Source organism: Gallus gallus, chromosome 6, assembly GCF_016699485.2.
Source record: "Gallus gallus isolate bGalGal1 chromosome 6, bGalGal1.mat.broiler.GRCg7b, whole genome shotgun sequence".
NCBI classification, from domain to species: Eukaryota; Metazoa; Chordata; class Aves; order Galliformes; family Phasianidae; genus Gallus; species Gallus gallus.
In genome coordinates, this window is record NC_052537.1 from 32058952 (window position 1) to 32086561 (window position 27610).

Sequence of the window (27610 nt, forward strand, 5' to 3'; positions counted from 1 at the left end):
GCCACCGCCGCGATGCTGCCGCCGTGGTGTCGGAGCGCTCTGCTGCTCGCCGTGCTGCCCGCCCTGCTGCTCGCCGCCCCCCCGCCGCCCGCCTGCCCCGAGCGCTGCGATCGCTCCCGCTGCCCCCCGCTGCCCTCCTCCTGCCCCGGCGGCCCCGTGCTGGACGCGTGCGGCTGCTGCCGCGTCTGCGGGGCGGAGGAGGGAGAGCCGTGCGGGGTCGGCGAGGGCGGCCCGCCGTGCGGAGAAGGGCTGCGCTGCTCGGTGCCGCCCGGCGGAGGGGTGCCCGCTTCGGGCACGGTGAGGAAGCGGGCGGCCGTCGGGCGTTGCGTGTGCGCCAGCTCCGAGCCCGTGTGCGGCAGCGACGCCGTGACCTACGCCAGCCCCTGCCAGCTGCGGGCCGCCAGCCGCCGCGCCGAGAGGCTCCGGCAGCCGCCCATCATCGCCATCCAGCGCGGAGGCTGCGGGCAGGGTAAGGGGCCGAGGGTGCGCGGAGCGGGGGGAGGACCTTGGCTCGGGTCGGGGTTGGAGCGCGGCGAGAAAGCGGAGCAAGAATGCAGCGCTCTCAGGCTGCCAAGTGTCAGGGGGAAAGAATCCGCCGTCCCGCTCGGAAAATCGGCCGCTGTGCCCTGCTTTCGTCTGCCTCGAAAAGGGGTGCCGTGGGGGGCCGTCTCTGCGGGCACCCGAGGTCAGAGAACGAGACGATGAGCACCTGTGGGTGTCCCCGTGCGTTGCAGGGCAGTTGGACCAAATGGCCTTTAAAGGGCCCTTCCGACTCCAACTTTGCTATGAAATACTGAGCGCGCTTTCATCCAAGCGCTGCGTCCGTGCAACGCCATGGGAAATCGAGCCAGGAACGCAGCCACCGTTAGAGCTGAGCACAGCCAGTGGCTGCAGCAGGGCTGCAGTGACCGCCTGCGCCCGATTTAGCAAAGCACTGGTCATTAATAATGGGATTGCTGGAGAGGAGGGAATTTGGAGCTGAACAGCGCTGGGGCTGACTTAATGCTTCTGGAGGACCGTCCAGAAGCAACAGCATCTCCAGCAGCAACAAGTGGCGTGGCTTTCCTTCGGCACTGCTGCTGTGTACTGTTAGGTACCGCTGGGGCTTCGCTCTCACTTTGCTCGGTGCAGAGGGGTGAGCACAGGATGAGCCTGTAGGATGTCTTCCTAACATCGATCGGATTGAATCTGTTAAGCTACAGCTGCGCCTTCGTTCCCAGGCCTTCGTTCCCAGCCGCTCGGTGCACACGTGCTCATTAGTTAATGAGAGTTAAGCCTATTTCTGAGTGGCAGCAGGGCTTGAGTAGCGCCGTTTCCCTTAGGGTGTGGGTTGAGCCAGTTGGGCACTTGTTTAGCAGCAGCTGTAATCTTTTCTCCACCTTCCCCCCCGCCCTCCAGCAGGACACGGAGAAGGGCCCATTCCTGCTGTCCGGCTCCCAATGCCTCCATCCATACTGCCCATTTTCCATCCCGCTGCTCTCCCTCTGTGTAAGAGCTGCATTGTGCTCCTGGAAACATTGCTGGCATTTAATGCCCGACACAATCACAGCTTTCACGCTACAGTTTCCTGACCTGCAGTGTAACATAATGCCTCGTTATATTGTTGTGCGTCCCCCCCCCCCCCGACACACACCCCGGCGATTCTCAATTCATTAGACTGATAGCGTTGCCTTACACCTCGTTCTGCACAATGTGGGCAGAATTTAGGCTATGAGCTCTGGGCATCCCCTCTGTGCTGCCTGGAGGATGCTGGAGGTGAACTGACCCAGCCCAGCTCCTGGCCGCCTCCTGTAGGAGCACTGCTGTAGGGACAGCAGCTCTTGTTCCAGGTTGGAACGGACCTCAAGGATCACGAATCTCCAACCTCCCCGCCAAAGACAGGGCTGCCAACCTCCACATTTAATACTAGACAAGGCTGCCCAGGGCCCCATCCAACCTGGCCTTGAACACCTCCTCTTGCTCTGTCAACAGGGGACAAAAGGAAGGTGCTGGAGGTTGAGCAGCACCACATGGTTAATCCCAGAGCTCAGCAAAGTTGTTTTATATGTAAAGGACTTAAAGTAAGTGAGAGCAGGCTGCGGTGCTGTGCTCCCCGGGGGTGGAAGGCAATGCCTCATGTGCAGCTCCAAAGAGTTGTTGATTTTGAGTTTTATGTTGAGTCCCGTTTTCAGGAGTGGAGTTACCTTTGATAAAATATTTTTATCTGTTCATAGTAACAGGTGGAGATTAAGAGCTGATGTAAGGAAAAAGGGTTGTTTTTTTGCAATAAAGGCAGTGAGGCCCTGGCACTGCTGCCCGTCCCTGGAAGTGCCCGAGGCCATGGATGGGCCCTGGGCAGCCTGAGCTGGGGGACACTGAGCCGCAGTAGGGGTTGGAGCCCAGTGATCTTTAAGGTCCCTTCCAACCCAAGCCATTCTGTGATTCTTTGGTTTGGATGTTCCTTCCACTTGGATAGTGGGCTTGGTGGTGATAGGTTGATGGTTGGGCTTGATCTTAAAGGTCTTCTCCAAAAATCTCTTAGAGTGAGGGTGGTGAGGCACTGGAACAGGTTACCCAGATATGTGGTTCATGTCCATCCCTGGAGACTTGCGAGGCGAGGCTGGATCAGGTCCTCAGCAACCTGGTGGAGCTGTGGTGTCCCCGTGCATTGCAGGTGGACCAGATGGCCCTCAGAGGTCCCTTCCGACTCTGAGGATTCCACGACTGTGTGGTTCTGTGTCCTGCTCTGGGAGCTGCACACAGATGAACCCACGTTCCTCTTCTGACCTTAAACCAGAGGAACAGATGAGTTCCTCATGGATGCTCTCAGTTCCCAACTTTCCTCTGACCGTTTGTGACTCACATCGTTAGAATTGTCATTAATTGAGCCCTTAACAAGAGAACAAGATTAGAATGAAATCCACACAGCAAAGAACGGGAAAAAGTAGTAGGAGTTGCCTAAATTCTGCCTGCAGTGCTGGTTGGGCCAAGTGCTCTGGCAGCGTTGTGATGTGCAGTGATGAGTAATCAGGGCAGGAAGGGAGACTCAGCATTCTGGGGAGGTCAGGAAAGAAGCCAGGGATGTATCAAGAGGAGAGCAGATATTGTTCTTGTGAATCAGGCTCCCAGCTGTTTCCCCAAAGATGACGATGGACACGCGTGCTGGAGAAATGTTCTGAGCTTTGCAGGTTGCTCGGCACGTGTGAAATGAGCTGGGCTGGGAAGGGGCTGTGTGCACAGAGGCTCCTGCCCCAGGGGTGGCTTTGGGCCCCTCCATCTGCTCAGTGCTCGCGTCTGGGTGGTCCAGAGGCCTCATCCTCTGTTCCCCTTCTGCAGCGGGAGGATGGGAGGGAGGGAAAAGCAGCCAAGCACAGTGGAAATAAATAGCCACGTATTTCCAGAAGAGAAGCAATTCCCCAGTGAGGGATGAAAAACTCCAGAGCTGAGCGCTGTGCTCTGGGATGGGGGGGAAGGGCTGGGAGTGATGGGAGCTGAGGTCTCCCCTCTTCCCTCTCCCATGTGCAGATTGACTTCAAGCAGGAGCATAGACTTGGAAGAGGAAGGGTTCCATGCTTTCATCTTCTAGGCTTTGAGATGTAGAGGTACCTGAGGAGTGTGCTGAAAGCTGTGAGTAAGCAGGAGGAGCCCATTAAGGAGTCTGGATGGGATGGGGCTGCGTGTCCCCAGCAGTCAGAGGAAAGAATCTGCTGTCCAAGAAATAGGAGAAGCTGGAAAATATTTTTCAAATGTGAGTGTACGTGAGCTGAGAGCAAAAGAAAACGGCGCTACAGGCACTGGGGCGCTGTGGAATGTGGCCTTAGTGGTAAATCAGAGTCGTTCCTTGCTCTCATACCATGCCAGGTCTCCAGGAGCCATGGATGGGCACCAGTGGGTATGCAGTGTAGGCATGGAGGCTGGGCTCAGGATGTAGGGAATGCAGCGAGGCTCGGTTCTGCCTCCTGGATGCAGGTCACTGTGATTCCCAGCTTGCCCCAGAGGGCAGAACATAACTAAAATCCAACTCTAAGCCACTCTGGTTTGAAGGGCTACAGCATAATGCATTGATAGTGTGCAGGTTGAAGACATTGCTCTCAGGTCACTAATGGTCTTACTTTAAAGCGTCGATAATAGGGAAGGTCTCAGCTACCAAATTCTAGTGCCTGGAGATAAATCATAGAATTGCTAAGGTTGGAAAAGACCTTAAAGATCATCAAGTCCAACCTCAGTCCAAACTGATTCTACTGGGACATCTCATGTTTCCCCACTCCTGTGATGTTCAAGGAGAAGGGGGCATACAATGGGGCAGTTCCTGGATCAGATTTGCAGGCTTTGCGGTAGAAACATTGGTTGTACAGAGCTACAGTGGTAAGAATGAAAAATTGCCCCGTGCTTCTGATAGCAATCGGGGTTGCACCGATTTTTTACTGACCAATAACCATTGGGCGGGGCAGGGGCAGATTGAGAGCTTTGCTGAGGGTCACCGCTGAGCAGGAGCGGAGCTGAGAGCAGATGGAGCCGTTCTGAGTTCCTGCTGGTTTTTCTGCTGCTCCGTTTTCCATGACCTTTCTTTTCCACGAGTATTTCTGCTGCTTGGGCAGAATTTGTGGGGAAGATTTGCAAGCAGCATTGACGGATGCCAGAAAGTGATCTTGGAGAAGGGCAAACATGGTGGGACCAAGCACTGGGAGGGGGTGGGAGGTACCAGAAGCCCACCCAAGTCTCACCATTCCACCCCAGAATGAACGCAGCCCCTAGGGCCTTCATACCTCACATCTGTGTTGGGAAAGAGAATTCTGTACAGGCAGAGCGTGGCTGACCCTTGTTTTGTTCTGCACCCAAAAGGGTTCTTAGGACACATAGAAGGTATTGGTGGAGGTGATGGGACTTGTTTGGTACGTAGATGTTTTATGGCCTTCGTGATGGAGATATGCTGGATTTATGTGTTGTACGATTAGGAAACCCCAGGATAGGGATGGTATGTAGGTTTTATGGCTGCTTGGGGTTTTTTGTCTGTGGGTTGGATCTTTCTCTGCTGTCACCACGGGAAGAGTCCTGCTGCTGCCAAGTGGTGACACCAATGCCTCTGGCTGGAGAGCCTGTGCATCAAACGAGGGGTTTTTAAGGGTTCTCGTTGGAGAAAATGTAGTTTAAAACACAGCAAACAAAACACAACAGAAAACCCAAGAGTGTTCTATTCCCTGGACTTCTACAAGCAGAAAGCAGTTAAGCAATTGTTTCTTCTCTGAGCATTCATCTCGAACGTTTCCCACATAGTCAGAATGAGACTCTGAAGCTTCGATAACCAGGAGGGGATGCTCAGCGCCGGGCAGCTGCCGGTTGCCGGCGGGGTACGGGGATTACCGCCTCGTTGTTGCCTCATCGGGCTGCGTGGGGCTCCGTCCCTGCGATGAGCTGAGCTCCAGGGGCTGAGCGCTGGAAAAAGCAGCGGAGAAGCAATTCCTGACTCATCTGCTGTATTTTCAGCCTTCGGCAGAGGAGAGAATGCCACGGCCGCCGTAACCCGTTGCCTGAAATACTCTTTTCATCTGCCGGCAGGAAATAAGGCAGACTCTTTTCCATAACCTGACTTATATTCCTTAGTGTTTCCAGCTCAGACAGGGCTACCGTTAATGCTGTTTTTGAGCTTGGCACGTTTTTTGCTCTCATCCTGAATTGCTGCTCTTTCTTCTTCTGTGTTTTTTTTTGGTTGTTATTTTTTTCAAGTATTTACTTTTTATTTATTTAAATTTAAAAAAAAAAAGGGGGGGGAGGGGAGAGGGGATTTTTTGTTTTCCTCTCCAGTGCTGTGGCCTCTGTGAGCTTATGGGACGGGGCACAGCCAGGCAGCACCGCGCATCGCTGTCCCCATCACTTGTCCTCACTGCGTGGCAGTGCCCGGGGACAGCGTGTTCCTGCAGCAGCTTGGCAGGAGCTGGGCTCACTCGCACTGTGTTTACAGAGAGATGCTGCTTCCTCTTGTGTTGGATGGGGCTGCTGGAGCCTTCCCCTGCTTCTATCCCCACCAGCTACGGAGGTTTTGGTTGTATATTTCTGCTAATACAGTTGGGAGAGTTATGGATGTGTTATGTTGTTTCAAGTGCTTCGGTCTGAGGTTGTTCCCATGGGACTGCAGCTTGGGTGCCCCGCTGTCTGGTTTGTCCACACTGAGTTGGCAGGAATCATCTCGAGCCACATATAAAATATATTGATCAGTCAATGTATGTAAGTAACTGAGCTTACATGTAAAATATTTTTCAAGCAAGGTATTAAGAAAAGTATTAAAAATCAAACCCACAAAACCAGCAGGCTGGACTGTATGGTGGATGCATGCAGCCTGGCTGTGGCTCCTCCTGAGAAACGTCCCAACTGTTTGACATCTCTAGCAATTCAGCAGCTGCTTTGCAGCACAGCGTTCTCCCTGACTCGTGTATTGTTCTGCCTTTTGGCCAAATGTTCCTGCCTGGCCCAGATTTTTAGGTTGGCATCTGAAGTTGTATAGGAATTCCTGACAAGAAAGCTGTGAGTGCGTTACCTCGAGGGGGTTCTTTATTTCACCTTTGAATCACAGAGTGGTTGGAGTTGGAAGGGACCCTTCAAGGCCATCTGGCCCAACTCCCTGCAGTGAACAGGGACAGCCACAGCTCCATCAGGTGCTCAGAGCCCAGACCAGCCTGGTGCAAGTTGCATTCATGCCAAAAAGCAACTTCACTTCCCATCCTCGCTTCAGTCTTGTCGTGGTTCTTGCTGCAGGAGAGGTGTTGAGTGAATGCAGGATTTGTTCACATTACTATTTGGTAGAGTCAGGTGCTTGAAATGGCCCTCATTTAATGCTATGAAAATATTTTTGTTGTTGTTGGGGATGTCAGGGCGATATAGACTTTCTTCTCAGAAATCAGTGACGTTTTGTTTCTTTCTCCTTAGATTATGCAGGAAAAATAATACTGATGTAATGGTGGTTTTATTACCATGGTTCTGTGGTTTAGACCTCTCAAACTTCCCCCCTCTGATCTCAGAGCTGCTCCTGAGCAGATTGCCTGCAATACGTAGTGTTGTTTCTTCTTTCCCTACTATTTTCATTGCACAATATCCTTTCTTGGCGTCTTGAATAGGAAGCAGAATATTGAGGCTTGCAGTTTTAAGTTGAGAAGTGGCAGCAGGACCACCCCGTACATCACTTTTTCCTTCTGTCTCTCCAGCAGTGCTGATAGCACCGTTCTCAGAGTGAGCTAAGCACATTTCCTCCGCTTTCTATTTCCATAGCAGTGCCAGAGGTTTAACGTTTTCCTATATGGTATTAATGGGAGTTGTGCAAACACTGGCAGCTGGAGTGTTGTTGGGAGGGTGGAAGTTCTCCAAGTCAAACTTTAAGGTCTTGTGGTTTGTGTCAGTAGTCACCGGTTCTGCCAGCCCCACGAGTGCTTGAGCCCTGCTGGGGCCATAGGGAGACCAAGGCTTTGCTTTTGGATCCCTGGACCCCAAGATCTCACTACTTAGGGTGGTATCAGTGGGTTTGGTGGATGGGGTGCCGGTCATAGAATCACAGGAATGTATGGCTTGGAAGGGACCTTAACAGTCATCCAGTTTCAACCCTCTGCTATAGGTAAGGACACCCCCCACCAGCCCAGGTTGCCCAAAGCCCCATCCAGCCCAGCCTCGAACACAGAGTCCTCTCACTGCTCAGACCTGGCATGGAGCAAGCCCAAAGGACGCTTTAATTTGGCTCCCCAGGAAAGATGGAGCTTAGTTCTTGTTCAGTGAAGCACATTTAAGGGTGAAATGGGAGGTGGTGCTCCACACTCCCTGCAGTCTGCACAGGAGCATCTTCTGCAGCAGTCTTTGCAATATACATGTTCTTCCTGGTAGTTGTCTAGATGACTTTTGTTTCGTGGGAAGTTTATTAATCTTCAGGGGAATTCAGGCTTTAAAGAAATTGAAGGCTCCATTCCAGGCTGAATCTGAGCTTTTTGACTTAGAAAAGAACGTGAAGATGTTTGGGTTGATTACAGCCAGGGGTTTGTGCAAGGCAGAAACTGGCTGGTGGTTGCCCACAGATCAGCTGTGTCAAAGCCAAGTTTGAAAGTTGAAACCTTCTCGTATCTGTTAGAGCTGAAACTCATCAGGAGCAGCCTGGGTGTGGGGTACCTTTTGAAAACTCAGGAAAACTGGGTGGGGAGAAGATCCATTGCTACAACTTCCTATGCAGAGCCTCTCGTGAGATGTGGACCCACCTGTGTGAGCAGATGCAGCTCTCAGCTGAAGGGGAGAGGTGACATCTGCTAGTTCTCTACCTCCAGCATCTTTTCAGCTTAGCTCCAAATATTACCAAAAGCAGCATGTGTCAGCATTAAAGCATCACTGCCACTGCGAAACGAAAGCCTAGATCTTAGCATGCTTTTTTGGCTCCTCTGTGCGAAACCACCTTATTTCACTTGTTTACAGCCTCATGTGCTTTTTTCCATGACTTGGGATTCAGCCTTTCCTTTCAGCAGTTTGTTTACTGATATTAGTGCTGTTAATGGCAGTTGGCAGAGGTTTTCCCTTTTTGCCCCGGGGACTGGCAGCCAGCACACCTTTTGAAGTCCTTGAAAATGCAGTTGCCTTGGGAATTTTTCATGCTGTAACCTATTTATGTTTTCTTAGGCAGTTTTTGGTCATTAACTGAAAGCACCACAATCATCTTATTAATGTCGTTAATGAAAGTTTCTTAGCCACGCTTGTGGGCATTTGGGGCATTGTGCAATAGTTCAATAAAAACGATACAAAACAAGTAATCACAGCATATAAATAGGCAGAAAGCAGGCTGCAGACATCTGAACGTTGAAGCCTGAAGATATTTGGGAAGTAGAGCTTTATTCAAGCCCAACTCTTGATCTTTAAAAAAGATCATCCAACCAACCGACCAAAAAGCCCACAAAGTAATAAAATGAGTCTACTGGGAACATAACTCCAGAGGGGTATGGTTTAGAATACAAAAGAAAGAGAGATCCACACAACTGTGGAGGAGTGGTAGCATGGATTCAACAGCGGTTATCCCAAAGAAGTCCGTTTTAAGAGGGAAATCTACATTTTGGGGATGGATTTAAATATGGAATGAAAGGGAAGATTTAGATGGAATATAAGGAAGGAGTTGTTTACAATGAGGGTGATAAGGCAATGGCACAGGCTGCCCGGAGAGGTGATGGTGCCCATCCCTGCAGGCACCCAAGGTCAGGGATGGGGTTAGAGTTACTTCTGAGCACCTGATGGAGCTGTGGGCATCCCATTTTGTTGCAGAGGGATTGGACCAGATGGCCTTTAAGGGTCCCTTCCAACTCACACCATTCTATGATTTTCTGACCTGCCTGTGGGGTCCCTGTAAGTCAGAACACAGAGGATGTTGAATGAAACCTGTTCCACTCTTCAGACAGTCTCTTCTGCTGAACCCTGAACTATCACCAGAGCTGACAAATGCATGTGTTAGATAGAAGAGGAAGGCATCTCTTGCAGAAGTCCTGAAGTTCTCTGCTTTTTTTTCTGATGGCTGCTGATGGCTGCATGCTACCACGTGGTTGTTGAGGAACAAGCATCTGTTCGTGTTAGGTTGGTGGTACTGGAATTTGCAGGGCAGTTTTAGGCTCCCCTGTAGGAGCTGGTGCCTGCTGGCGGTTCAAATCCGGGGTAAAATTGGGCCTGGAGGCTGTTCTTGGGGGAGAGGGAACTGCACCTCTCAGCTCACGCGTGCATTGCTCAGTAATCCCAAAGAGCAGTGTGCTGGGATGAGCATTAAGTGTGTATGTAATGGTAAACTGGATGCACGCAGGCATCCATTTTGGTCTGCTTATATCCCCCCCATGGCACTATTCCACAGATATACAAGAGTTATTCAACATATTAATTCTTCTGCTATTTCTTGTAGATTTTATATTCTTCGTATGATGCTGAAGGCCAGTTCTGAGGGATTTTTCCTGCTGGTGTTCCTCAATGAACCCATCTGAATAGTACTTCTGTTTATTTGCTTAAAAAAAAAGGTGTGTTTTCCATTTAAGTGGGCAGTCAGTCAAGAGCTGTTGCAAAACCGTGTTACACAATGCAAGAATTCCTAATACATAAGCGAAGGACAGGCGTGGTGAGCTGGTGTAAGCTTTTTAGGTCAGTATGCCATGAATCAGTATTTATTACTTAACTTTTTACGCAGCCCGAAATTCGGACCTCCTCACTCTCAGTGGGTCTGGGATGGCCCACGCTGGTTTCTATGCAGAAGAGCATCGCTGCTCACATCTTGGCCATGGCAGCTCCAGGCTCGAAGTGATGGAGTATTAGCAGTCTCGCCATGCACAGCTCTTCTCAAATAGCTAAATGGGTTGAAGGCATAAAAAAAAAAGCTGTGTTCCCTGTGCAGTTCCCCCCATCTGCGGCAGCTCTCTTTCCCAAGGGCAGGATGTGACCTTTAAATGCCTGCAGCGTTGCAACGAAGACAGAAACGATTTTTGGAAGCGGTGATCAAAAAGCGTATTGATGGATACGGCCGTGCCCCGTGGCGTTTTATCCCCACGTCACGTTAATCCAGTCTGATGATCTGTCTGAGCTCCTGTTTCATGGGAGCGAATGGATTCAAGCTCATTCTCAGCGTGGTTCTCATTCTCCCGCAGCCTCCCAGAACTCCCGTTTCCATTGCCAGCCTTATGCATGGCGATGTTGCGTTTCTCCTGGGTGTTTCTAAGAAGGAGAAATGTAAATCCTGTGGGTGAGGCGTTGGCTAATCAGGTTGCTAATCCTTCTGCCTTTCTGGTGCTAAGTCCTAGGATCACCGCTTAAGCACGAGTCAGACGGTGCTTTAGAGGAAAATAGGTGGGAGCACCGCTTTTCTGATCGGCGTTCTTGGATCGTTGAGCAGATTAACGTGTCCGAACTGTTGGGAGACGAGGTGGCTGCTGCTGATGCTCCCTGATTGCGTTAGAAGCGATTGAGGTGCTTCAGAGGGTGCGAATGGGGAGATGGGTTTGCGAGTGGTTGGGTTGGGTTGAGCATCACTGCCTGAGGGCAATGCATGCCAGCTGGTGTTAGAGTCAGCTGAAACCTGGTTTTCACCCTGAAGCAAACCAGTATCTGGTTAAGAGTACCAATGATTCGTTCCCAAATTATTCCTCTGAAACGGGACTTTTTTTTTTTTTTCCATCAACTAAGTAAAAATGTTCAGGTTTATCTGGTCTGGCGTCAATGGATAATACAGGTGGTTCAGATGTGGATAACAGGATGGTTTCAGAGCACAGTCCCCTCTCTCCCAGAGTTCTGCAAATAAATCCTCCTGCTAAGCTGTCACGAGCACCTGCAGCATCCCCAAGCTGCTTACTGCTTTAATCTGCAGATTTAGGAGCCAAATGGCAGGGATGGACGGTGCAGCATGGCACGTAATGCTCATCTGGAAGTCGCACAGATCATCTTTGTGCTTTACGTGCGTAACAGAAAATGGGAGTACTGACGACAGCAGGGGATGTTCTTTCTTGCTTCTATGGAAATGTGATGTTTGGTGCTCCTTAGGGTGCCAGGTTGCTTAGTTGTTCCTGGTTTAACATGAGTTCTATCCCCGAACTGTGAGGAGGGGGAGCTGCGTCAGACCTGTCTGCTTTTTCCAGAGATTTTTAGACATCTGATGGTGCAGACAGGTTTTCTGTTGGCTACAATAGGAGCTCAGCATCCAGTTGCTTTTGGAAATCCCAGTGACGTCTCTTGAATACTTGGTGACCATGGGCTTTTGTGTTCCAATACTGCCCAGGAATGCAAAGCTTTGTGGTCCCATTGTTTTCATGCGCGTATCTATTTTTATAGCTTTAGGGGTGGTTCCCTGGCTCCAAAGTCCATGGGATCTGCTCCTCCATGGGGCTGGTGGACTGAGGGCAACGTGTGGAGCTTCTGTGTCTTTGTGCCTGGGAAGGGCAGGGCTTTGAGACTCACTGGGAGGTAGCACAAACCTTGTACCCACCTTAACCTTTCCCAGCAGCTGTGCTTTAGGCTTAGGTAGGGATTAGGACCTTATCACCTATGAGCTGAAGCAGGGGGCTGCTCCACGCAGGGTGCTGCAGCCCGCAGACACCAGGGCAGCAGATCTGCAGCTCCATGGCCCAGCTGCGTGCACTGGAAACGAGAAGTTTGCATGGAGCTTTCTGTTGTAACAGCAGAGCTTGCTGTGCAAAAAGCCAGAAGGGAAACTGCAGGGCAAGGGTTGTGCTGCAATTGACTTGTAAGAAAGGGAGAGAGACCCATACAGTGCTTTCGATTCAGGTGTTTTGCAATGATCCTTCTCCCGTCACTTGAAGAACTCATGACATGTGTTCTGTTTCTATTTCAGGCCAAGAACACCCTAATAGCTTGCGGCACAAGTACAACTTTATAGCAGATGTGGTGGAGAAGATTGCTCCTGCTGTGGTTCACATCGAGTTATTCCGCAAGTAAACACCCAGCTTGACTTTGTGTTCTTGCAAGCAACTGACTATGAGACAGCAGCAAAGAGGGTTCTGAGCTGGTAGATATGTCATGCTGAAGAATTAGAGATAATTTGAGCATGCTGGCAAAAAAATAAATAAATAACAACCCACCCCAGTTTAAACTAATGCATGTGCATTGCCTTATTAGTGACAGAAAGTAATAGCAGATACTTGAAAGCGTTAAAATCTACCACGTTCTTTTTGGCCGTGCACTGTTTGTGGTCCTGCAACCTCTTGCAGACATAGATGTTTGCTATTCCCTGTGTCTTTCAGACTTCCTTACTCCAAGAGAGAGATCCCTGTTGCCAGTGGGTCGGGCTTCATTGTCTCGGAGGATGGGCTGATAGTGACCAACGCACACGTGGTCACCAACAAGAACAGGGTGAAGGTGGAGCTGAAGAATGGAGAAACATACGAAGCTAAAATTAAAGACGTTGATGAGAAAGCTGACATTGCACTAATTAAAATAGATGCTCAGGTGAGTGAAGGCAGCGAGCAAGACACGTTTTATCCCTCTTCGTTTCAGAAAAGAGGATGTTCTGTTGTTAATTTAAAGGGAAGAGCAATGGTTTGGTGGTGAGTTTTGACGAATCTTGGAGCAAACATGGTGGGTGTGCATTTCTTCAAAGCCAAGGTTGTGGCTGGTAGTGGTTTATCTCAGGACCTCTCTGTGTCATGCAAACAAGCACCTAGCACTTTAGTGTGCATCCTCAAAACAAGCAGCAGCACAGCTTGCTGGCTGATCTGCACCCGCTTTGCCAGTGCAGCTCTCCTGCTCTGAGAGGAGATGTGGGAGGATTCCCCTGTGGTTGGCAGAGACATGTGTTTGTCTTCTTCGTGTGCCTACGTAACAGTCAGCAAATGGCTTTTAGAAGATGGGTTTGTGCCTCTGAAGGACTGCACCACACAGAGGTAGATAGCAAAATGCAGAAGTGCTGTGGGAAGTCTCTTAAACATTCAGGCTAAAGCCAACATGGAAAGATATTCTTCCACTGTAGGTGGTTTTCTACAGAAGTCGGAATGGAACTCCCCTCCCGTAGTCTTCAGCAGTGTCAGACTTGTGGCTCTCAGAGCTATTCTGCCTCCTGCAACAGCAGAACAGTTGTCACGTGGTTGTGCATATGGAGTGCACGGGGAGTCTTGTGTTGAAACACTTCTGCATAACGCAGATGCATGTGATGGCTTGAGGTGCTGCTCGTGTTGGTTTCCCTTGTTTGGGCTTCTAGTTAATGACCTCCAAAGCTGACGGGCAGTCATCTGTTGTTTGAAACACGTGACTCAGGAACACGTAGACCTTTCGGGGTTGTTTTAGTTCAGAGCTATTCCCAGGCGAGGCAGAAGTATTTGTTCCAGAGTTCGTGACTGAATCAGACGCCTGATGCAGAACTCTTGGATGACCCAAGGGTTGCTCCCTTGCCACCTTTGTTGTTTAAAGGCTCTGTCAGGTTTTTCTTATTTAAAGGCTTCATATCAATAGCATGGCCAAAAGAAAACATCCCCAAAATATTTTCCTGCTTTGCTGAGGATTAAAGAAGTGATATGAAAGCGAGCTTCAGAGAAGGGAGAAGCTGGTAACTCGGAGATAGAGAGGGAGGAGGCGCTGAGCTGATGCAACACATTGTTTTGAGGCCATGGGGAGGGAGCAGACATTGAGTTTTATGTTATCTGACACCCTGAAGAAATCGCTCCAAAATTTCCCTGGCACTGCAGTGCCTGATGGAAGAGCCTGAGTACATTTATAAAAAACTAATAGGCCTCACTTGTGCAAACAGTGAGCACTTAAGGACCCAGAGAAGCTTCTGCGGAGCAGCAGTGGGCACAGCCCCAGGGAGAGCCAGGCGCCTGCAGCCTGGAGAGTGGCTTGGAAAGAAAGGGAAGGCAGGCAGATTTCATGCTGATAGTGGGAAGCACTGCTAAGCAGGATTGGAACTGGTGATCCTGGTTGGGCTTCAAGATAACAGATACTCATCTTTTTTTTTTTTTTTTTAATAATTCTGCAGGTATGTAACGAAGTGATGACCACAGTCTTATTCCATCACTTTAGCTTTTGGCCATAACTGTGACCTTTCTTTGAGAACGGTCCATCAGCAGGTCATTCTACACGTGTTTATCATTCCAAGGTATAATCCTCTTCCAGTGGTCAGCTACGGAACAGACAAAAATAGATGATTCTGATCTGACAAGCAATGTCTTGTAGAGGTATTATTTATACAGAATTCTCTGAATACAGCGTGCTAACTGAGGATACAAGATGGTGTTTTTGGCTTGATGTGTTGGCTTCTGAAGCTGCCAGCACAACGCATGCTTCAGATTGTGAGCATTGCAACCCAACTCACTCATACATGTTTGCAGATTCTCTCGGGGAACATTTTCTGTCTTGGAACCACCCAACACTACATCAGCGGGGAGAATTCTTGGTGTGTTGGGGAGGGATCGACACGTTAACATTGCTATCTATGACCGAAAGGATCTCTGGGGAGAGCTGGTGCCTGGAGGCTGAGCTCCTGCAGAAGGAAGCGAGTGGGCTCCACTGCCTTGCTTGTATGATGGCAACTGGGTGCACCCATTTGGGCGGCAGGTGATCAACTGTCAGGTCTCTGCTCTAAATTGGGCAAAATATAACTTGGTAGGCATAGTTTGCTGTGTGCTTGCTAAGCATCCTATCTGTTGTACAGCTCCACCTGGTGTGCTGCTCCCCATCGGCCCTGCTTGTTTCATCTGAGGAGAAGCTCTTGAGTTCTGATTTATTTGATGACTGAGGAAGTCAATGTGACAGTACAAATAAGCTATTACAGGTCTAGATACAGCACAAAAACCATCCCCAACAATTTTTGTGAAGTGAGAGGCAGAGTCTTTTTTTGAACACGTTATTTGAAGGTGACATCAAAGATGTGGAATTTTTTTTTCCTATTTTTTCTGTGGCATGTTAAGACAGGATCTGAAGGCTGAAGAATGCCTCTGTGGTTAGGAACAGAGCTGGGCCTGAGGTATGAGTTGAGGCTGTTAGCTGGTGTTCCTACAGCTGTTAAGATTTTGCAGCAGCATGCGCTGTGTTGTTCTTTAAGTTGTGAACATCTGGCCAAGGGCATCCCTAAAAGTAATTTGTTTTTGCTCAGTGGAGTAGGGAATTAAAGAGGATGGTGCAATCTAGGCACCAGCGAGAGTGAACAGTTTCCCTGATGAAATTCTCATTTATAAACATACTGAAGTCGGTGAGGAACAGAAATGCTGGGATTGTTCTTCCAGTTCTCAAAGATGTTTATTTTCACAGTCTATAAAAAGAGAAGCGGTATCCCTGGAGGTGCCCACAGCTGGGTTGGATGGGTCTGGGGGGCAGCCATCTCATGGCAGGGGTGGACTGGAGCTCAGTGGTCTTTAAGGTCCCTTTCAACCAAAGCCATTCTGTGATTTCTTGTGTCCATTGAAAACCACAGCAATTTGCTGAAGTCTTGAAAGTAGGAAGCATGTTGGGGACAGCTGTATTAAACCTGAAGGTGATGTGGCTTACAGTAGTGGGGAGTGTCCTTCCAAATGGGGACCCATCTCGCCCCACAGGTGTCTCTGCCCGTGGGTTGGTCCCTATGAATGGCACTTTTGGGGCGCATCTTCTTACTGCAAGATTAAAAACCAGCCGTGAGGCATTCGCCACTGACTGACATAGCCTCCAAATCACTGAAAACATGCCAGGGTGTGAAGGCTTTCATTTCTCAGTGCAACCAGATCTACGTGCTTCTGTATTCCTAGAAAGGGTTTGGCACCCAAGCAATACAGCAGCAGCGAGTTGATGTTGCACCTCTGCTTTGTGGTCATGTTTCAGCTCTTTGCTCGTGTTTCTTTCCAACACTGTACTGACAGCCACTCGATTCAGTGTTCTTAAGTCAACAGGACCTCCTGCCCTCACTGCTTTGGTGGTTTCGTGAGGCAATGCGGCCTCTGTATGGCTGTGGTCAGAGGGGATTTGCCTCTCTCCCTGTGTGTACACACTGCAGGAAGCTGGGAAGCAAGCGTTCCTGTTTATGTATCAGTATTCTAATAGCTTGCATTTTTAGAAACCAAACTACTTGAATTCCAGATGTCAGTGGCTTTTCTCCAATTCATTTTTACTTGGAAATCTGTCACTGGATATTGCATTGCTTCCTCCCAAGTCTCCCACAAGGAAGCTCTCATCTTGGTTGCAGAAGCATTTGGGGCCTGTGGAAATGGGACGGCATGGGAAAAGCTTGGGTGTGAGCTCCCTGCTGCTCCTTGGGTTGGGCAACAGCATGGGGATATGGGGATGGTTGTCTGCCCTGTGCCCCTCTAAAAAGAGTTTTATTTTATTTCCATCTTAAGTACGTGGGATGTTGTCATATGTGCTTCCCTCCCCACATGTTGAGAACAGCCTTTGCAAGGGACAGAGATTTCATCCTTACTACATTTTATTTCAGGGGAGAGCAGCAGTGCCTTGCCAGGCCATTGAAGTCCCAGAGACATGGCAAGACAGCGCCTGGGCTGTTTTTCCTGCAAGCTTCCCATGCTCCATATTTAGATAAGGCAACTCGGTTTTGTTTTTCTAACTGTCGATGAAATACTTTTGGAGACTTGTAATGTGTTCAGTGGGGGTTTTTCGTTTCCTTTGGCATTTGGTCAAATAGCTCCAAGATCGTAGATGACACTCTACATTTTCATAAGCTCAAGCCTGTGTTTTTGTTTTGCTATAACGTATTCTGAAAGTTAAATAGTGCTGTTAATAAGGGCAGAATACAGTTCCTAGTGCTTTGCCAGGGCTGCTTACAGCTGAATTAGAGCGCCATACAAACACCTGCTTCTTTTCCACCTTAACATGGAAAGCATGAAGGCAATCTGTCACTCCGTAACAGAAATAGAGCCCAGAACGTTTGTCTCCTCTTCACTGCTTTCTTGAACTGTGAGCAGTTCACTGCAAATCCTAGATGGAAGGAGATGGTTGTGCAGAGACGGGATTTGCTTTCGTTCAGTGCCAACGTAGGGGCGGATTCGCATGTTTTGTGGATGGAAGGCTTCCAACTAAATGCTCACTGATGACTGACACTGCTGGTGGCTGTCCTGTGCCTGACTCCAGCTCTGCTGCTGTCCCTGCTGAACATCTGGCTGTGTGTTTTGCTCTTCAGCGCATGCGGTGGCTGCATTTTGCTGCTGGATGAAGCCACATCTCGTGGGAGTTCTGTTTACGCAGGGCTTGAGTTAAAACCCTATATTAAAATGTGTGGAGCGCTTCAGGATGAGAGAGGCTTAAAATATTAGCGCTAATTAATGGCTCCCTCTCTGACTGGGTGTAAACAGTGAGTCATGTGCCACTTATGGGTTTGCATGTTTAGTCCCATTTCTGTGCACTTAAAGATTTGTCTCGTTGAGTCAACGCCGATCCCAGCAGGCGCCCGAGGGTTAATCCAATGAAAGATGGAGGGAGAGCAAGCAAGTTATGTGTTGCCCAAGGTCATGGAGTGAGTCACTGGGAAAACTGGGTTTAGGTGCTGGGTGCTTCTGGCTCTGTGTTCATGCACTGCAGGGCATGCTGGTTGGCCTACGTTTTTAATTAACTGCTGTGGCCAATCTGTAGCTGAGTGAAGACAATTATGACTTGCAGCTGCGTCATGCTGTTAGGGAGCAAACCCACAAGTTTAAAACCACTGGAATATGTTATATAGATACAGATATATTTGTTATAACCAGTTCTCCCTGACATGTACTTACAGAGGTACTGATGGGAATATTTACATGCAGTGCTGTTGATTTTGCAGAGATAAGAAAATGTTTGGTAAGACAACAGGTAATGGCCTCCAGTTGTGCCAGGGGAGGCTCAGGTTGGGTATTAGGAAAAATCTCTAATCAGAAAGAGCAGTGATGCAGTGTGGCACAGCTGCACAGGGAGTGGTGGGGTCACAGTCCCTGGAGGTGTTTCCAGAGCTGTGGGGATGTGGCACTGAGGGACGTGGGCAGTGGGCATGCTGGGGATGGTTGGGGTTGGGCCTGGGGATCTGAGAGGCCTTTTCCAGCCTTCGTGATTCGATGGTTCTGTGAAAACCTGTGTGAGTCCCTCTGTCTTTCCTTCAGCATGGAGACTCCTGGGTCCTGTAGCTCTTTATGAAGTGTGTTCAGCATCCTCCTTGTTCTTTTGGTGGGTCGGCACGGGGCTACACAACAGGAAATAATTCTGTTGCCTTGGTGAACACGGTATGGCAAACCAACTGCATTAGTCGCACTCGCGGTTAACTTGAGATATAATGCATTTTTACATCAGGGGACGTCTCTTCTGGAAACGTGCTGCATAGGGGGCACGTTTTCCACAGCTGAATGTCACAGTGTGCAGAGCAAGGCGGTTTTTGCAGCAGATCGTTGCTGCTAGCAGACGAGAGGTTAGCCCTAACTCTTTCCAGAAGGCGTGCTGAATCACACAGATGGCCCACGCCAATCCGTGCAGTGCTGGGCTTTGAACTGAGGCCTGACTAGTATAGGCACAGGCTTGAAAACTCAGCACAATCAGAAATAATGGTGTTAGTCAGAGGCTGCTCCATGTTTTTCTCTCCCGACGCCAAACGCGATTTTGGCTTTGTGACTGTTTTTGTAACTGAGAAAGATTGGATAAATCTTAACTCTGCGTGCGACCAATCTGGTGTCTCTGTTAATGAAAGAGAAGATATTTCTTCATAGCCCCTTGTCTGTTTCGTTTACTGATTAAATGCCTTCCTTCTTTATAAAGCATCGGCTTTCCGTGCATTGGTTACTTCTTGTCTTTCTGTTTTCCAAAGCAGTGCCAGAAAGAGACGCAGTTCTGGATCAACGGCATCTTGCAAACACGTGCTACGTCAGCTTAATAGCATCTGGAGGCAAGGAAGGGCCAGGGTGCTCCCTCTGTGCAAACAATACCCATATGGAGCTGCGTGCTTCCAGCACAGCTCCTCGTGCTGCTGCTGTCCTGTGCTGGGAGAGCCCTCGGAGTCGGGGCTGTGCTCAGAGGTTATGAGCTGCTGAGCACAGCTGAGCTGGGATGGTGCTGCTTGCTTGCAGTTGGGATTGCTCTCCAATGAAACGTTTCTTTATTGCATTGCCCGTTCTGTTGCTCTTCCAAGTGATTCCGTTTAACAAGCAGTTGGCTAATTATTTCTTGTCATCCTAAGACTGAAAGATGCAGTTTCTGTGGAGCATCTGATCTTGTCTGGGGTTTGGCAGTGGGTTTTATTAAAACAATATGTTCATCTGAGCACAGCGGTGCTGGTGGAATTGTAACGCCATTGGACAAAGGATGTTCAGAATGAAGCTGGCTGAATCTTGGAGCTGTAACTCCTGTCTTTGTGGCAGCACGTCAACTGCTGTCTCCTGTTTTTACTTTTGGACACTGTGCATCTCCTTGGACACTTGACATAAAACCAGAGGTGAAAAATACAAAGCGATGTGCGTTTGGTTCAGTTTCGCTCAGTGGATTTTTGTCCCCGTGGGTGATTTATTGGTACAGTCTTTCAAGCTGCTGATGACAAAAAATGACTGACAAGCTAGCTTTTGTTTTCCAAATCAAACACATGTAATATTTTCTCTTTTTTTGCCAAGGTCTCGCTGTGATTCAGCTTTTATTAACTTCTAAAGCAAAGTTATCACTAACTTGGGGTGTGTACAAATAATCAGGACATACTAAATGCTGCCTTGCCTTTTTGCTCTGTAAGCACACGGTCTGCTTTTGTAATCCCCTCTACTTTAGGCATGCTTTGGAACAAATACAGGCTAAAAAGGCACCTCTGCTGGCTTCCAGGAAGACATAAATGGCAGCAAGAGTGATTATTAAGCCAATTTGTACCTTCATTTTAGTGACAAAGCTCAGGAACATCATTAAGATATTAATTTATATTAAAAGTGTGTATGTTACCCACTTCTTAGAAACTGATTTAAGTTAATCCATAGTTGGAGCATCTACTGCATCTACAGTCAGTCACCTATTTTATTTTGGAAGTTTGTATTAATGCTTTTTTTTTTTTTTTGGAGGCTGAGCTTGTTGTGCAAAGGAAAGGATTTTTCAGTTGGATGGGCATGAAGGAAACCTATCCTTAAGTTGGGTTTACCAAGCAAATGATCTGTCCTGGGAGACTTCTGTTTTCATTTAGGGTTTAGTGCCTCTCTAATCCTGCAAGATGCTTAAACTGAAGCCTCAAATGATGCATGTCCTAATCCACTGATAATAAATGGAAACGATGTGGTGCCCTGGTTAGGTACCTGGAAATGATCAGGATCATTCAGACAACAGGTTAAACATAAAAGAGTTAAAACTATATAATATCATTGAGAGTGAAGACTGACTTTTGAAAACATGAAGCAAACCCAACTGTTGTTGTGCAGGCGGATGCTACATCAATGCAAAGTTTCTTTGAAATAGTCTGTTTCAGAATGCCCTTAATTATTCCATGTGCAGAAGGCCTGGGGGACTTCCTTGCCATTATCTGCTTGCTGCTCTCGGGGGACATTACTGGTCTTGTTTGAACCATCTGCTGTCCATCTTCTTCGGATGGCCTGGAGAAACGATGCTGAGTTTATCCACTGCATTGACAAGAGTGTTAGGTCCAACCATTGCTTTTTAATTTCCTTTTTTTTTTTTTTTTTAATTGCTGTACATGGCAGCAGTCTGTGTTGATGCTGGATTTAGGAATGTTTTCTGTCTCGGGGGGGAATGTCTTTAATTATCTGATAGTTGATGTTCAGAGATGAGATCTTGAAAGGAAAGAATAACGGCATCCCTTACTGTCATAAAAAGGAAAATACTAGGAAGTCTTTAAATCCTCACATCTTCAGAAGACACCTAGATACGTGGGAGGCAATCTGGTTGTCTATTGAACAATAGATGAAACGTTGGCTCATGTCTTATGGGAATATGAAATGCTTTTAACTACACACATGTTTGTTTGATAAACTCTGGTTGTTGCTTTCATGACTCCCTTTAGAATTCACTCTTAAGGAATATATTATTTTTTACATCAACAGCTGTTGGCTAATTACTTCAAGAAGCTGTTGGGAACAACTCCTCCCTGGTATCGCCAAATGTTTGCTTTGTACAGAAATATTCCTTTGGTCTTCGTTTGTTTTTGATTCAGTGGGTACCTGTTGTGGAAAAAGCACTCTTCCAGTGTTTTTTCTTCTGCTCCATTACAGAACAGTTATTTCTGTTCTACCTGCATAGCAATGTCCTAACGACGTGTGAATTTTTCTTTTCTCTTAATTTATTTCCATTTGTAGGGTAAATTGCCAGTCCTTCTGCTTGGTCAGTCTGGAGACTTGAGGCCGGGAGAGTTTGTGGTTGCCATTGGAAGTCCATTTTCCCTCCAAAACACAGTGACAACGGGGATCGTCAGCACCACGCAGCGCGGAGGGAAGGAGCTGGGGCTCCGCAACTCCGATATGGACTACATTCAGACGGACGCCATCATCAATGTACGTCCCGCCTTGAGCCGCGGCCCATTGGGCTCTCAGATTTCTGGGATAGTTGCTTTGAAAGTTCCTCCAGTAATGCAGTTCTTAAGAACAGTGAGCATAGCTGGCTTTTCTTTCATCCTTGCAAATATGGACATCTGCAGTGCAGCAGTGCCTGCTTGTTATTAAACCAAGCCCCAAAGGGACCACACCAAGTCCGATGGCTGCCTTCCCTTCAGCTTCTTACAGCTTGTAAGGGAGGAGGAGGCATTCTCTGCTGAATGAGTTTCTTCTCAAAATCTGTCACGCTTCCTAGAAAGAAGCCACACTTAGCTTAAGAACTCAAGTTTGTTTCAGCATTAAGGCAAAACAATAGCTTTTGTCTACTGTTGGCCTTGTGAGGGATCTTTGCTTGCAGCTCCCAAGCTGTATTACAGTCTTCTAAGCTGCTATTGCACTGCTATTAAAACCAATGAGAAGCCACAGCTTCCTTAGGTTACTCTGGCAAGAGAAGGAGGATTGAACTGTTTGCAAAAAAAGGGGGAGTGTTAAGTGCATGTTAAGTAACGGTTTGGATTTGTAAGTGTTCCACTCTGTACCTTTAATAGCTAATGGAAGAATAGCTACAGAAGCATTTCTAAAATTCCTTGACTGTTTTGCTCCACGTGAATTAAAAGGTCGATATTAAAACATGCTCTTTCCATGTTTGTTTGCAGTATGGAAACTCTGGAGGACCCTTAGTAAACCTGGTAAGAGATTCTTTGTTGGCTTAGTGTGAAGCCCGTTACTTTCTGGTCTAAAAACAAAAACAAGAGCACCACAAGTGTGATTCAGAGCTTTCAGTGTTTGCCTGACTACACAAAATTCACATGGCTCTTACTAATCACTTGTCTGTGTTTTTGTTGTCAAATCACAAACTACGCCGTGATTTCAATATTTAGGTGTTTACACTTGGCATAGTTTCGGGTACTTGTAATGCCCAAATAATTAGCCTGTACTTTGCAAGAGAAGTAGTAAGTGCATTTTGAATGTGAGGTGTTTCCACTTGGTGCATACCATGCAGCTGAAAATTGTTCAGTTTGCAAGAAACCAAAAATTCAGTTCCTTGCAAACTGAAGCTCAGTTTAGTGGTTCAGAAATGCGTGCCCCCCTTTATTTTGAAATGCGTTCACAGGGTGGGAAACCCCATGTGTTTATGAGCACTTCCAGCTTTGTATGCTGGTTCTGTAGGAAGCAGTCGGCTTCCTTACCGCAGCTGTGGACGAGCCCAGAGGAGAACAGCAAAGCAGGGTGCAAAACCAGCTGGCTGTGCAGGAGCTCTGTCAGCCCCAGACGGGGAGGAAGAGCTTCTCAGAGGTTCTGCATTGGAAACTTGGCAACTTTTTTCTACTCGAGTTGCAAAAAAACTGCAGCAGTAGTAACCTGCCATTTAAAAGTTGTGGTTGGATAGTTAGCTCTTTCAGTCCAAAGGCTTTTTCTGTCTCAGGCCCAGCACGTCAGTGTTTGCTAATGGGAAACCCACTGGCTCTGCTGGTACACCTCTGCTTGGAGTGAAATCCTCTTTTGGCATGGAATGCTCTTCCATGTGAGAGCTTTTCCAGGAGCAACACTGCAGGGAAGAGCTTTTGGTTTTCCAAAACTTGTAGAATACTTTTCATATCAGTAGGTGATTCAGAGAAATGGGACAAAATTGTGGTTAGACTTGATGGTCTTTAGTCTTTTCCAACCTGAGCAATTTTATGATTCTATGAAGAGGATCTTCATAAAACTGAAGTCCAGCTACAGAATTGTTTCGCACCTTCGTCTTTGTGAAATAATCCCTTTCACTTTGAGATGTACATTTCACATTTGTTAACAGCAATTTCTAATTTCCCCAGGATGGTGAAGTCATTGGAATTAACACGCTAAAAGTTACAGCTGGGATCTCCTTTGCTATTCCATCTGATAAAATCAAGAAATTCCTAACTGAATCCCATGACAGACAAGCTAAAGGTAATGTACTTCACTGCTGTTCAAGAGATGGATGGAATACTGGTGATCCAACAGAGAGCCAACAGCCCCCAAGGCTCTCTCTTTGATAAGAGCAATTGATAGAGGCCTGTTTTGCTTTTTGTAGGAAAGGCTATAACCAAAAAGAAATACATCGGCATACGAATGATGTCTCTAACTCCTAGGTAAGTAAAAGTGGGAAAATAGTTTTTATCCTGCTGAACTGAGGTCATTTCACATGGGTTTGGATCAAGCTAGCAATCTACAGAAAGGGGCAGAAGAGCGCTGGTGCCAGCTCTCCCAGTTTCTGTTGTCTTCTGTTGCTGTGTCCATTACATGATTGGACTTCTATGGGCTCTTGTATGAGTTGTTGTCCAACAACTCCCTGGCTTCTGATGTTTTCCCTTAGCACTTCAGAAGAGTAGATGTAATAATTGTTAATTTGTCTTGGGACTCAACTGCTATTGTGGCCATCTGTCCTGCGCTGTCACCACTGTCAGGGATCACAGCAGCTCCGTGCACAGCTTCATCTGTCTGAAATGATTTTGATTAAGATCCCTTAATGTGAACTTAAGCTTTCGTGTAGACTTGCTTATTCAAACTCAAACCAGAAAAGAGCTGGTTATGTTAATACAAATGGTCAACAAACACTTTGTGTGTGCTAGGCTACAGTAGATGGACTGTTACTACTTTCTGTAGTAGAGCAAGCAGGCAGTTTGCATTTCACTATGCTTGAGGATCAGCAGCATGACAAAGCACTGAAAACTGAAGGCTTTTTTAGGTGTTCTGAATCTTCTAGAACTAAAGTCCAAGTTTTAAAAAGGTGGTCTTTTCTGCTGCCAGAAATAAGCAATAAAAGCCATTTGCATGGAAAAGTGTAATAATTCTTGATATACTTTTAAGGGTTAAAAGGAATTGTGAGGTGTCACATCTACATGTGTAAAATATCCCAGCTGGTAAATGTTAAGTTAATTGAGTAGAAATCCATGGTTTTCTCCCCCATGTTGGCACAATGTTCTTATGGATGCTTCTTCATTTTCCAGCAAAGCTGGAGAGCTGAAAGATCGCCATAAAGACTTTCCTGACGTTGTCTCTGGGGCCTATGTTATTGATGTAATTCCAGAAACACCAGCTGAAGCGTAAGTTGGAGTGCTTTTTTCTCAAAACCACTGCCACTGTCTGAAGGAGAGAATGTTCCATGCTTAGCTGGCTATCCTGGTTAAGCTAAATGAACAGAATTGCGACCATCTGATAGCTATTAGGTTGTCAGCTTGAAATCAGTTTGTGGTTTTCGTTCATTCCCTGATCAGCAATAATGTAGATGTGCCAGCACGCTGCTGCAAAGCCCTGTCAGAGTTCCCAGCTGAAAGGGCAAGGAGTCAGGGAGCACGAAAGCTCACTTTTCATTTTTCTCAGCCATCGCTTCCAAGAGCTTTGCTGTACCAATGCCAGGGCTGAGTTGGAGCTGATGGCTCGTGCGTGCTCCTGCAGCCCAGCAGGTCACTGCTGTGTGAGGGCAAGGGGGGACATTTTGCTCCTGCCTTGCAAGGATGTGGCTGGCTTATCCCAGGCACTTCTGTGCTTGCTAATGGCAAACCCACTGGCTCTCCTGGTGCACTTCTCTTTGAGGTGAGATCCTCTTTTGGCATGGAACGTTCCTCTGTGTGAGACCTTTCCAGGAGCCACGCTGCTGGGAAGAGCTTTTGGGTTTGGCCAGCTGATATTTTCCTCAGTGTTACTCAGCACTGCTCAGAACCTCAAAGGCTGCTTGGTGCCATGCTTCACGGGGTGCCTTGCTGAAGGCCTCCAGTCAGTGGGACTGGGCTGGCTGTCTCATGTTGGCAGCACCTACCTTCTACAGTTTGGTCAATATGCAATTGCTCAGTAATCCGGATCAGGAAATAGGAAAGATTGTCCATTTTCTGAAACTGGAGGTAATTTAAGAAAGACATAAATTTGTGGCAGCAAAGAGGTAAATGTAGCACCAAAGATGGGGGCAGAAAGCTGCTCGGTGCTGCCATGTTTTATCACAAGAGGATGATGGATGATCCCTTTTTGTTAGTACAAGATGTAATGTTAGCTGTCTAGCTTGTTTTTTAAATTATTGTCGTTTTTTGTAGATAATCCCTGTTAGCAACGTTGATTATGCAGAATACCAGCGCACGTCTATAACGTGGAGCAAAACTTCTGTTGGTGTAGAAGTACCCTGGCTGTTTGCTCCAGTATGAATAACATGTACTAACTGCCCTGACGTGCAGGTCCAAATTGAAGGTGCAGAAAAAACATTGCAGTAATAACAATAGTTAGCAGTGGGTGAGAGTAGAACATTATCTAGATAAGAAACAGTGAGGTAACAAAGCCTTGTAATTTGAAGGCAAGCTCAAGACGCTCCATTTGGACAGATATTCAGGGGAGTCTGCAGCAGCTTATGTGGGATTTGAGTCAGGAGCTGGAGCCTACCAGTGTGAGACACCCAGGGATGGATTCGCTGGGAAAAATGCTGAAAGTCACAGCTAAAAGTAGGCAACCAGATTTGTGAGCAGGCTGACCGCGTTGGCCAAGGCATCTTGCTTACAAGACGCACTCATGTAAGGCATTTTCTGCGGGCGGAAGAGGCCTCTGACTGGTCTGTGGTTTTGTGAAAACGGATTACGCTGAAAGGCTGAATCATGTCTGATCTGGTTTCTTGGTTAATATTTCCATGACTTGGAGCCAGACTGTTGTGCAAGACCAGGCAAGACACTGTGGTTGATGGTATCCCTCAGCACCCTGTTTGGTTGGTGTCTGGTGATTGCGTCTGGCTTCTATAGGCACCCAAGTGCTTCTGGTGACTGGGATAGATCTATGTATGTTTACAGTATGAAGGTAGGATGAACGGCTGCCAAGCAGTGTGTGCACCACTACATAAATTCTGTTTGCTTTTTGGGGGCCTGCTGTGTCTCTGTCCAACTGCTGTCAGGTGGGAAATTGGAAATATCCACTGCCTTTTGGTTTTGCTGAAAAGGACGGTGAGGATAATGAAACGGCCATAATAGTAATTCGTTGTTCCTTTGTCTTTTCAGTGGTGGCCTGAAGGACAATGATGTGATTATAAGCATCAATGGACAGTCGATAACTTCAGCCTCTGATGTCAGTGACATTATTAAAAAGGACAGTACTTTGAACATGGTTGTTCGCAGGGGTAACGAAGATGTTATGTTAACAGTAATTCCTGAAGAAATTGATCCTTAACCAGAAACATGAGCTGGATTTCATGTTTTCTTTTAACAGCATTGGACTGCTTATATTCTCTCTGTGCTGGTACAGGAAACGTTAGACTTCTGACCAACGTTCTGCTTCTTCAGCGGATTAGTATTGGCCAACAGAATAACTTCTAATAGGTTTAAGGTGCAAAGATCCGTGTAATTTCACATACTCCAGATGATAATTTTTCCTTCCGTATTATATATGCAATGTATTCTTTACTGGCTATTACATTCCCCGCTTAACAGATCGACATTTGCTTCCCTGTGTTGAATAGATTTACCGTTATTTCCACTAAGATTTAAACAAAACCCACGCACGCAGTGTGTGCTGTGGTATTCAGGTATTTATAGGTTAGCTGTGTTTTAACTGGAAATGCCATTGTAAAGGAGTAGTTGGCTTAAAAGTGAAACACAACTGGGTAAAAAGTTTGGTTTATAAACACAGGTATCCCAACCGAAATAACCCTTTGAGAGCAGGATTTTAATATTATGATATTTTCCTAGTGTTATTAAAAGACTTCAACAGTA

The 27610-nt window shown here is 47.3% G+C and overlaps 1 protein-coding gene across 1 annotated transcript; it reads left to right on the top strand.

The window, feature by feature from the left end:
- On the top strand, positions 1 to 27610 carry HTRA1 (HtrA serine peptidase 1). Its single transcript, XM_015288895.4, has 9 exons — positions 1 to 469; positions 12305 to 12404; positions 12714 to 12918; positions 21675 to 21869; positions 22565 to 22597; positions 23726 to 23840; positions 23965 to 24022; positions 24881 to 24976; positions 26900 to 27610. Exons 1-9 carry the CDS (start codon positions 13 to 15, stop codon positions 27066 to 27068), a joined length of 1428 nt encoding a protein of 475 aa, XP_015144381.1. The 5' UTR covers positions 1 to 12; the 3' UTR covers positions 27069 to 27610.